The sequence below is a fragment of the Otolemur garnettii genome, unplaced genomic scaffold, assembly GCF_000181295.1.
Source record: "Otolemur garnettii isolate 467f Iridium unplaced genomic scaffold, OtoGar3 scaffold00057, whole genome shotgun sequence".
Classification (NCBI taxonomy): Eukaryota; Metazoa; Chordata; class Mammalia; order Primates; family Galagidae; genus Otolemur; species Otolemur garnettii.
Window position 1 is genome coordinate 2,354,296 of NW_003852452.1, and position 11,948 is coordinate 2,366,243.

Consider the following 11,948-nt stretch of genomic DNA (forward strand, 5'->3'; position numbering starts at 1 on the left):
ATTCAAAACTCTTACAGCTGTATTACTTTCTTGCTGCCATCTCCTATGCAATTTGCCAAGGTTCTCCTCTGAGAAACCAGTACAGGACAAGGCCTGTGCTAAAAAAAGAAGAAAATCACAAAAGTGAATAAAAGCACAGAGGGCAAAATAAGCTCGGAAATTCTGATGCTTATAAACATAGTATAACACCCTTTGTCTTCATAGCACTTAACAGTCATCATATTGATTCATTTGTTTGTTTTTACAGTCCTCCACTAGGAGGAGGGACACTCTCTTACAGGAAGCAATCTGTCCATCCTACTCATGGCTATCTCCCAGGCCCTGACACACAGCTGTGCACAGTAGTCACTCGTTAAATGCTGTCCGTTGTCGGATTGCAAGTATGGGTATGCATGTATATACACACATATTTATACATCTATCTGAGATCAGTCCATGATGTATAAATAAACGTGCACATATCTCCACCTATTAGTACACGTCGTACATTTGTATACATATCTTCACATTTGTGCAGATGTTTCAGACCGGAGAAACACAGATATTTCCTTGCCAAAGTTGTGCCTACTTAACATTAATAAAGTTTCCTGGCTGACTTGTCTAATATTTAACATATATGCACTACTGCCCATATCCTAACAATCTACTAACAGTTCAGATGTTAAAAAGCAATGGCTCTTATTACATGCACAGAGTAAAACCAATTCTTAACACGAACCACAAAACTTTTCCTGCCTTTCACAACTCTTTGCGCCTGTGTGTTAGCTTAAGTGTATGTGGGTAGGAAGGGGAGTAGGGACCAATCATGTTTCCCTGTAAATTCAGCAGGTGGAACATTCCAAATTCTTAGGGGCAGGTCAGATGTTCTTATTAGAGTTGTAACATATATGGGAAATTATAACAATTATAAAACAACAATCTTCTGGGTACCTAATGTATCAGACATTTGGCAAGGTAAATGTTATTATCCCCATTTCATAAATAAAATAGGTAAGACTCAAAGAGCTATAATATCACTCCAAAACCACTCTATTTATCTACTCATGGCACAATCCATGTACAGATGCAGAATTCTCCTCTGAAGCTCAAACTCTTTTCAAAAAGCAGTGATGCCTCTAAAACAGTGTCGTAGACCCTAACTTTGAAAGCTGTGTGTCTAGGTAGTTTTTATAGTGTGTGAGTTTTAATAAGTAATTCTCTGCACATAGAGACCAGAACAAATGACAATCAAAAACACTGACAGTTACTCCAGGCTCCAGACAGCAAGGAGCAAATGTGTCTCCGAAACTATCAGCCTGTGTTTCTCAGCCTATGAAGCATTTTCCACTTGATGTGCCCTCTAAAAAGAAATCTATTCTCTAACAGAGCTTGATTATTCTTCCTCTTATATGAAAAAAAAGGACTCTTTCATCGCAAACCAATGGAAAGTTCTTAACTCGTTTCCTTATATTACTTGAAATGAAAGTGCTTTCTGTCTTTAGAGAAAAGAATTATTGGATGCTATGCTTTGCCTTCTGCTTGCTTTTGAGTCCAACGATCAATACTGGGGAGGAAAGAGAAAATTAACCCTTATGCAGTTTTAGGAGAAGTGGGGTGATTTTTAAATGTAGTAACAGCAGAGTTCTAAAAAGAGAGAAGGAAAGCCTTCTCTCCCAGGGAGAATTCTGCTCCTTTCATCTCAGAGAATTAGCTGTATTATCTTTTTGACCTTCTTTCCAAGAGCAGGCCTGGGAAGGGGAGGGAAACATATGTTTTAAAAGTTTTTATAAAAATACACACGCTTTGAACAGTTGTAAATAACAACAGTGAAAAATATTTAAGTTGGAACCCACCTGCCCTTGCTCTGATTGGAAAGACCAGCTGAGCAGAGGAAAGCACTGCCCGGCCAGACCACTACAATCACAGGAAGAGGCAACTGCAGCATCTTCTGTCCCGGGAACTAAAGGTGACAGGGGCATCTCGCAGTGGTGGAAGCACCGCGTACGCCTGGGGAGACGGAGAGGAAGGAAGCAGCTCTGCCTTCCCTCCAGTCTAACTACACAAGCCCTGCGCCTGGAACTTATTTTTAGACAATCTAAAATTCCCGGAAGGGAAACTACAACCTCGGAGCGGTCTTCCGAGTTCTGATCTCCAACCTGGCTTTTGTTTTTTGTTTGTTGTCTGATTTCAAATCCTTATGTAAATAACAACTGGCATCTTCCAGAGGCATCCCAGCCTATGCCCAGGGGAGCTTCTCTGGAGCTTTAAGTGATGAAAATTCCAGCACCCACACATCAAACGTGATGACCTTGGGCACCTAACTCATCCTTCTAAAGAATCAGTTCGTGGTGGGTAAATTGAAGAGATATTAGCAAGCTGTTGACATTTCAACATAAAATTGCATAGTCTTGTCCCTTAGAAGGATGCCGGTAAGAGCTCTGTATTTGCGGTGGGCACACTGCACAAAGCTGCGGGCTCTGCTCCTGTTTTTCAATGCCCAAGACTTGCCCATCACTCCCACATTGGTGATTTATGTTACTAAATGCTTGCCTAACCCAAGGAAGACGCCTCTTGCCTGCTTCTGCTTCTCTATAGCTTCAAATGTCTGCAGAGACCAACAAATTAAGTGCAAGACACTAAGTTATCTTGGGTTCTCCATCCCACTGATTATACCAGCAAATTGTTAAACTCAGGGTTGGGAAGAAAAGCGTACAATCTTTCCATGCGCAAAGCAGGTGTCTGCACATCTCCTAGGGTAAAGGGTGAGGAAGGGACCCTGACTAAAGTCTCTAGATTGCGAATGACATAAAACGGAGGATAGGAAAAGAAAGACTAGGTAAAAGGGATGCCAGGCGGTCCTCGCCGGTGACCCTGTCCTCTGCGCCCGGGGAAGAAAGGACGCCAGAGGGGAGGAGCCGGGAGGGCAAGAGTACCTGAATGCTGCGGCCGCTGTCTGGTTCCTCCTCCACGCGGTGCCTTGTTGCAACACCCCCTGCACGATTTCCTTCTCGTTGGGCAGCCGGTAGACGGGGAAAACGTAGAGCCAACAGAGGACCACGACACAGAGGGCACTGGCACCCACAGGCAGACGGGTCCGCGGGAACTTCCACGCCAGTATGGCCATGGCCCCCCTGGACGTGTGTCGCCGGGCCCACCCGCAGGGGCTCATCGCAGCCCCGGCGTCCCGGGAGCGGGGGCCTCAGCACAAAGCGTGGCGAAGTGGCAGCGGCGGGTCCCTCCACCGCCAGCCCCCCATGCACAAGACACCTCTGGGCTTTTCTTGCTCGCACAGTACGCACGCTTGTTCGGCCGCCACGGCCCCAAAGGTCAGCGCAATGATGTTTTAAAATACAACTTTTTCACAGATTTCTTTCTAGGGGAAGCAGTCAGGGCGCAAGTCACGACCTATGGCCATGGTCGCTTCCCCTGGCTGCAGAGACGGGCGCCGGGGTCTCCCAAGGAGCAGAGAGCGGTGGCGGCGAGTCGCTCCCGCCGGTTCTGCAACATCACGGTCGTCCTCGGCAAGGGTCCGGCCAAAGGCTGGGCTTCCTCCCAGACATTTGGCCAGTGGCGTCCCCTTCTGAGCGATGCTCCTTAGCTCTTCGCCTCCTCCCGCGCTGCTGCACCGCCAGGCACCCCCCCTCCCCAGGCGCGCTCTCTGCGCCGCACCAAGTCCTTGGAAATTTCCACGGCGGCCCAGGACCGTTACCCTGCCCCGCACTCCGCCGCCTGGCCCGCCAGGACCCTCGCTCCCCACCCCTCCCGGAGAAGAAAAGAACTCGCTCTCATCAGTTAATTCAGCGGCGCGCCGCAGCCTTCCGCTGAGCCCCGGACTTCGCAGACACGCGCCCGGGGATTGGTGGAAATCAAGGTCTCCCCTCCCTCCCCAACCCGCAAAATTGCCTCCTTCGACCCGTTCGGAGCCGCGACGCTCACCCAGAGCGCGCACCCCTCTCTCCTGCCCTTGTTCTTCACAGATAAAGGCAGACAATGAAAAGCAATGGCCCCCCTCCTCCAAGATGCAAACATATAAATCTCAGAGTGTGCCAGAGACTGGAGATATTCCGACCCTTCAACACGAGGCTGTTGTGCCCGGGCTGTCACCCTGCCCCTGTCACCCGCATCTTTCTCAGACTGGGTGGTTATGAGCCCGCAGCGAGGTGCGCAGAAGCGGGCAGAGATTTATTTATTCCTCACTGGGCCCCCACTCCCCATTGGCGGGTCTGGAGCCCCGGCTCCAGCCGACTCTCATGCGCGCGCGTACACACACACAGAGACGCTCACGGGCGCAAGCGAGCGCGCGCACGAGGAGGTGCGTGCACACCGGGTCCTCCGCCTCGCCTCCGCCCTGCAGGCAAAGGCACTGCTACGGCCAGATGTGCAAGCAGCTGGTGCCCAAGCACGCAGACCTCGGGATGTGACAAAGCTTTAGCCGCTCGCTCTCCTCCTCCGCGGCTGAGATTAAAAGACCTTTAGCTCCTAAAAGTCCTTCTCGCTCCACCGACAAGCTTATCGCAACCCTGACCTTGGAAAAGCACCACCCTCCCAGACCCGCCGGGCCCAGGGAGCCGCTTTTAGCCATTTCTGCTCTCCAGAGCTGCCGACGCATAGCTCGGGTACCTCCTAGCGGTTGCCTATTCTATTTGTTTAAGTATCTCATCAAGCCTGAAAAGTGTACAAGGACAAAGAGGTAGCCCGGCAGCCCACTAACCCAGCCAGCTTATCCATTATCAAATCAGAATCTAAGGCCCATAACTCCATTTGCTCAGCTGACCAGGCTGCGGTGCCCCTGACTGACTGCTGGGTGGCCTGGTACCTTTTTCTAGGATCTTCCTCCACTAAGAGGTGAAACTTGACAAGTTGGTGCAAAGTTATTTACCAAAAACGAAGTAGTATACCGGATAACTACCCTAGAGTCATCCTCCCAGTACCACTGTGTTCTCTGAGTCCATAACCTACTGCCCTCCACCGACAGGCATGCCCCAGAAATCTCTCTCCTGCATCCGTAAATCAGGAGACACAGATTCCAAAGTTACGTCTTACCACATTATAGTTTCTTAATGCAGATTCTTTAAAATGAAGATCACCCAAAGTCCCGTAAAGTAACCAGTCAACAACATTCTTCTGTTCTAGAAAGGCGGAAGGAAGGAGGGACTGTCCCACAGTCTCCAAGGCTATGGAGAAATCATTTACCACCTTTATATTTTGTAATTTAAATAAAACACTAACCATCCTGATTTCTCTTTTCTTTCACAAGTTCAAGGGATACTTGTAGAACAAATAACAAATAAACCAACAAAAACAAGGCATAGTGCATTTATGAAGGGGCTGTGTCAATGTTTCCCCACTTAGTATCATAAAAATGGGTTAAAATTGAAGAGTGTCTCCAACATGGAAGCAGAGACAAAATAAACAAACAAACATACACCAAAAAACTAGCCATAGGAAAAATTGATAATGCAGGAAACAAGAAATTTTTCATAAAAACTACAGTATTCTCACGGGTTAAGACACAGTCCAATGAAGCAGAGGTAAGAGGTTCATGTGATCAAAAATAAAGTCCTCTAAAATTAAAAATATGGTAACAACAACAACAAAACCTACCATTCATAGAAGGATTAAATACAAAGTCAAAGAAATATCCCAGAAAATAGGCAAAAAATATGAAAGAGGGTTTTAAAAAGATAAATTATAGACTCAAACAGAAAAAGAAAACAATATCCAAATGGGGGGGGGATGGGGGGAAGTCACCGAAAGAACAAAATTATCAGACATACAAAAAAAAAAAAACCCACTAAAATTTAGAGAGTTTGTTAAAGAACTTAACATAATGGATTTTGAAAACCCACACCAAGGTATCTAACAGTTGTTGAATTTTAGAAAACAAGGAAAAGAAAATCATAAAATATTTTAAAAGAAGAACACATATAAATTATTGGAAATCATACTTATTAAAATCAATAAAGTTGAATAAGCTGAAAATCAACAACTTTTCTTGGACTCATTAAAGAACTAAAGTCACAAGGCAAACCATCTCCACACACACAATGTGGAGAAACAGACAGATTCAGAGTTAGAGCTGAGCTCTATTGATCTATAGCAGAAGATACTGGAGCCATAAACTGGTAGGATCACTTAAATGGTAACTTCAGATTGGTAAAGTGGAATTGCTGGAGGCTCAGTGTGGACTGATGTGAGAGGGGAAATTCCTGGGCTCACAGTCAGGTGGGCCTCCACACTTTTATGAGTTTTACCTTTGAGGATCCCTCTAGGTTTTCAAGGAGGAAAACTGAGAAAGATCATCTTGGGGTTCTTGTAGGAATGGGGAAAAGTAACCATTATGAGATACATAGAGGACTCTCTACAACAAAGACCTACTCTCCAATGAAAAAGATCTTACCATATCCTTATCTGGGCCAAGAGCACTTCTCCCACTCCAACCCCATCTAGGCCTTCTGTCTCTCCAATGATAGGAAAGTAAGGCAAAAAAAAGCCAACAACAACAACAAAAAAAAAACCACTTGTAAAGTTCCTTGTCCAGAGACATAAGCCACTGAAACCTGAAATTGCATCCTACGATTGTAGAACACTTCCCCTTCCCTGCAATTTACTACTGCACCAACAGGGCTTCAGCATAATATCAATGGATTATAGCTGAAAGAGCCACAAAACACAGATTCTCTCTAAGGAGCAGTGTTTAGCAAGACCACAGTCAACAAGGAGAGCCAAAAACAAGGACTTTGGAGGAATCTGAAGCCTCTGACACTTACAGCTACAGAAAACACTAAACATCCCAACTCTTAGACAAATTAACATCAAACTTCACACCAAAAGCCCATTAGTTCCTTAGATGAAGAGACGAAGCAAGCATCAGAACAAGACATAGCACAGAACATATGACACAGGTATTGGGATGAATGGATGGAGAATTTAAAGTCACTCTGATTAAGATGTTAAAGACTTTAACATGCAAGAACAGATGGCTGATGTAACCGTATTTGGGTTTCCACTATGGTCGCCACAGAAGTCAAGCGAATAAAGCATTGAAGTGTAGGAGACATGGTCTAAACTATGGCAAACTATAGTTTGGAGAGGATAGGGCCATGTTGGTATACAGCAACAGCTCTAGGTTTTCAAAAAAGGGTTACTTCAGATGCATTGAAAATAAGGAGGAGGAGGGAAGCCAACACTTACAGAGACACTAAGTCTGACACTTACCATGTATTGATTCACTTGATTCTCAGCAGCCCTGGGGTATTCTCCTTATTGTTATCCCTATTTCCCAAAAGAGTAATTTGAGGCATGTAGAAATCAAACAACTTACATCATTTTCTTCTTTTCCAAGGTCTATCTAGAATGATCTTGAGGGAAACTTTTTTTCAATGGATAATTTCCTCGTGAAGTAAACTTCAGCAATGCAACTGAAGGATTTTTTCCTTCCATGTATATTCAGAGATGGCTTAATAAAAACGTACCTTTTTCCACTGAAAAGAATATATTATTAGTTAACTTTATATATGGCCTTAACTTTAAGAAAATCTTCGGTCCCCAGGTTATAGGTAGAAAGAATAAAGCATTGGTGAATTCTTCCCAACTGCTCTGTATTAAGTTCTGTCGATTCTTTGTTGTGCCTTTAGAATTCCATCTTCTCTTGGCTGTTCTTTTGCTACCATCCCAGTTCTGATTCCTGTTTTCTTTTATCTCCTAACATTCTCTTTCTCTGCAGTTTTTTAACTTGTCCATCTTGTGTGGCACTGACATATTTATGTTTCTCAAGCGCTTTGAATTGCACCATCCTGCATTTAACCAAGGGCTCACAGTTGCCTACATATATGTGTCTAAAATCCATAACCCAGCAGGCAGGATGCACCACAATCTCAGCAACCCTATTCTCAGCCTTACATCCTTATACACACAATTGCCTCCATCCAAGTCATTCTAGACTGTGCTCCAGCTTTCCTGTGATTGCTTCATTCATGTAAGCTTCTTCATTTGAAATTCTCTTTTGTTAATTTTTATTTTTATTTGTATGTGTGTGTGTGAGAGAGAGAGAGAGGAGTCTTACTCTGTCACCCAGGCTAGAGTACAGTAGCACCATCATAGCTCACAGCAACCTCAAACTCCTGGGTGCCAGGGATCCTCCCACTTCAGCCTCCCAAGTAGCTAGAAGGAACTACAGGCACCTGCCACCCATATTGCACTACCTTAATTTGAAATTCTGGCCCACTTTCTCTGCCTATCCAGATCTCACCTATCTTTAAAATCTCAGCCTCTTTAATGAATGCTTTCTTTCCCCCACAGAATTCCAGATCCTGATTATCTCTCCCCTCCTGACTTTATGCCAATATCTATAAACTTTTCAGCAGTGCATCAAAAAACCTTGAAACACAGTTTAAATTTTCATTTTGTTTTCATATAAATGTACCAAATTCACATTATTTGACTTTTAAGTTATATTTTGAACAACTTCAGAGTAGACAACAATTAAATGCAAATAAAAGACCACCTGTTCAAGCCAAGCCACTATGGGACAGGTAAAGATACCACTGCAAATAGCACAGACAATCCCAGTTCAGACGATACATGATGTCTCCATTCTTCTAACACCAGCCAGTCTTTTGTGTGTAAGTGGAGTAAAGATTTATTCACTGACTAAGTTCATCCACAATTCCTTCTAACATATCATTTTGTTATACAAAGTACTCATGAAACATTAAGAAATATATTAAAATAAGTCTGTATTCCCCAATTTAAAGTCTAACACAAAGAAATCTTCTCCTCCTCAGTACTCAAAAATCTCTTCTGTCAATAAAAATATCCAGAAGCAAATCTATATTAAATCCTGTTTCAGTTGGCTGTCTTAGTCTATTTTCTATTGCTTAAAGCAAAACACTTAAAACTGAGTGATTTTAAAGAAAATAAATGTATTTCTTATAACTACAGAGGCTGAGAAGGTCAAAGTTGAGAGGTCATGTCTGGTAGGGCCTTCTTGGTGGTGGGGGATCTCTGCAGAGTCCCAACGTGGTGCAGGACATCACATAGCAAGGGGGGTTGGGTGCATGCTTGGGTGCTAACATGACAGCATGCTAATATGCTAGCTCAGGTCCCCTTTCCTCTTGTCGTAAAGTCACTAGTCCCACTCCCATGATAACCCATTAGTCCATTCCTGAGGGCACCTTCATTATAACCCAATCACTTCTTTCCTTTTTTGAGACAGAGTCTCATTCTGTCCCCCTGGGTCATGTGCAATGACATCAGACCTCACAGGAACCTCAAGCTCTTAGGCTCAAGCAATCCTCTTGCCTCAGCCTCCCAAGTAGCTGGGACTACAGGCGCCTGCCACAATGCCCAGCTAATCTTTTTTATTTTTAGTAGATATGGGGGGCTCACTCTTGCTCAGGCTTGTCTCGAACTCCTGAGCTCAGTCAATCCACCCACCTTGGCCTCCTAAAGTGCTAGGATTATAGGCTTGAGCTACCCAACCCAGTCCAAATCACTTCTTAAAAACCCCATCTCTCAATACTCCCACATAGAGATTAATGTTCCACATGAATTTTGGAGGGTCCCAATATTTAATTCATATCCATGGTCTTTGGTAGTTTTACCATGAAAGTAATATTCAAATAAATTCTGTATGTATTTGTAAGGTAATTTATTTTATGAGACCCATAGAGACTAAATACCCATTCTCCCTGGCATTAATATATTCACTTTTTTGTAAATGTCACTATATATACATGTATACCAAATTCCATCCATAATGGATTAAAAAGTCAACTGATCTTTCTGGGCCACATGTTTTTCACTCCTAAAGTTAGAAAATTATGCTCAATAATCTTTAAGATATCTCCAGTTATAGAATTCTATCATTATACTTAAATACATACCTCCTAGAGGTAAAATCAGAATAGTAATCACAGTAAGAATGAGATACAAAGAAAAAATTTCTTGAGTCACAAAGTGAAAATGGTATGGAAGAGATAAGGACCAACGTGGGAATTCAGATGAGCTCTCATCAACCTTACTAGAACAACTGCCCAGACACCTAGTGATAGACACATTTGAGTGCAAATGCATCAATCAAAACTTAACCTGCTGGTTCTGGATAATAAAGTAGAATGTCCACAGTTGAGCAACTCCCTACATTAACCACCTCCTTAAGTCAAGCCAATTTGGAGGAGGAAAGGGCAAGATGGCCGACAGGTACCAGCCTCTGACAGAAGCCCCCATCCAGAGGGAAGGATAAAGTCTAGAAAACACTCAACAAAGTAGAATATTGGGAGCCCAGTTGAGAGAGAAGAGTGATACTGGCATGACACCTCTGCTAAGGCAAGCAACAACTCCTAGAAAGCAATCTACAGGTACATAATACACCCCAAAGAAAAAGCATCTGTCACCTCTCCCAAGAAAGTTGTGCTTTTCCTTTGTTTTCTCTTCAACTGCTCCTCTGAGTCTCCTACAGGTGACCGATAAACTGAGGACCTATTATCTCATGCCACAAGTGAGAGCTACTGACAGTGGGGTCTACTCCCCTGGAGGGACCCTGCTGAGACCCCAAACACCCTCTCCCAGGCAGAAAACTGAAAATGGCATTTGCACTGCCATTTTGAAATTCCAGTCCACCCTTCCCCCCTTGCCTGGAGAGATAGTGAGAGAAGACCCAGGAGCAACGTCTACCAACTCTTGTGGGACCAACCCCTGGTCCCGGTCCTGCACCAGGAGAACTGCTTCAGCCACGTGCTCACCCGGACTGATCCCACCAGCCAGTGTGTCCCACACCCAGTGGCCTGCCCAGCTGCTGTCATCGCTCCCTGGGGGCTCTCTGCCGGCATGCAAACCAGACTAAATCCTGCCAGCCAGTGTGTCCAGTGCCTGACTGCTGTCCCTGCTTCCCGGGGACTGGTTGCCAGCACATGCCCAGGACTGAGTCCTGCCAGCCAGTGTGTCCCGCACCCAGTCGCCTAACCGGCTGCTGTCCCCGGGCCCTGGGGGCTCCCTGGTGGCACACACTGAGGACTGATCCACCTAGCCAGTGCATCCCCTGCACTGCTGCCCACCAGTTGCTAGCCCGACTCCTTGGAGGCTCCCTGGACACTCGCACCAAGGACTGATCCATCCAGTTAGCTCATCCCCTGTGTGGCTGCCTGCCTGTTGTTGTCCCCGCTCCTTGGGGACTCCCCAGTGGCACACACTGAAGACTGATCCATCCAGCCAGCACATCCCCTACACAGCTACATGCAGGTTGCTCCCCCGCCTCCCAGGGGCTCTGGCATTCCAGGCCCGGTCTGAGAACTGTGAAAGGACAGCCAGTTGAGAGGGGACCACACTGGAGCAGTGGTACCCCAAGGCAAAAAGCAATAGCCACAGCAGCGGGAACAATAAGCCTTACACTCCTGAGGCTTTTCCGAGTAGACATGCCCTGTCTCTCTAGACAACCAGAAGAAGCCACTGGCAGAACAGTTTTAGGGACTGTCTTTGAAAGGTGCAAATTCAGCATGGGGCAGAATCAGCGGAAAAATTCTGGTAACAAGAACAACCAGAGTAGATCAACCCCCCCGCCCCCCGGAAGGATGGGGCAGATGCAATTGACGATCCCTTCCATAAACAGATGGTTGAGATGTCAGAAATCAAGTTCAGAATCTGGATAGCGAATAAGATCAACAGAATGGAGGAAAGGAGGGAATTAGAATTTCAAATTATTCAAAAGCTGTCTCAAGAATTCAATGATTTTAAAGATAAAATGACCAAAGACTATGACACATTAAAGCAAGAAGTTGCAGCCCTCAAAGATCTGAAAAGGACAGTTGAATCTCTCAGTCAGAGAATGGAGCAGGCAGAGGAGAGGATCTCTGACACTGAAGACAAAGATTTTGAATGAGCCCAAGCATGCAAAAATGAAGACAAATGGAGAGCAAAAATGGATCACTCACTCAGAGAGCTCTGGGATAATTTGAAGAAAACTAATATTC

General features: G+C 45.0%; 1 protein-coding gene across 2 annotated transcripts in view; it reads right to left on the minus strand.

The window, feature by feature from the left end:
- ST8SIA1 (ST8 alpha-N-acetyl-neuraminide alpha-2,8-sialyltransferase 1) overlaps positions 1 to 3,621 on the minus strand; it is a 156,177-nt gene extending 152,556 nt beyond the window's left edge. Inside the window, exon 1 of one of the 2 annotated variants that reach the window (XM_003792454.1) lies at positions 2,913 to 3,621. In XM_003792454.1, coding sequence (XP_003792502.1) covers positions 2,913 to 3,148 — 236 coding nt within the window. In that variant the 5' untranslated portion in view covers positions 3,149 to 3,621. The remainder of the gene's footprint in view (positions 1 to 2,912) is intronic. The other variant, XM_012806776.1, reaches the window with a different exon arrangement.
- Between the last annotated feature and the right edge of the window lie 8,327 nt (positions 3,622 to 11,948).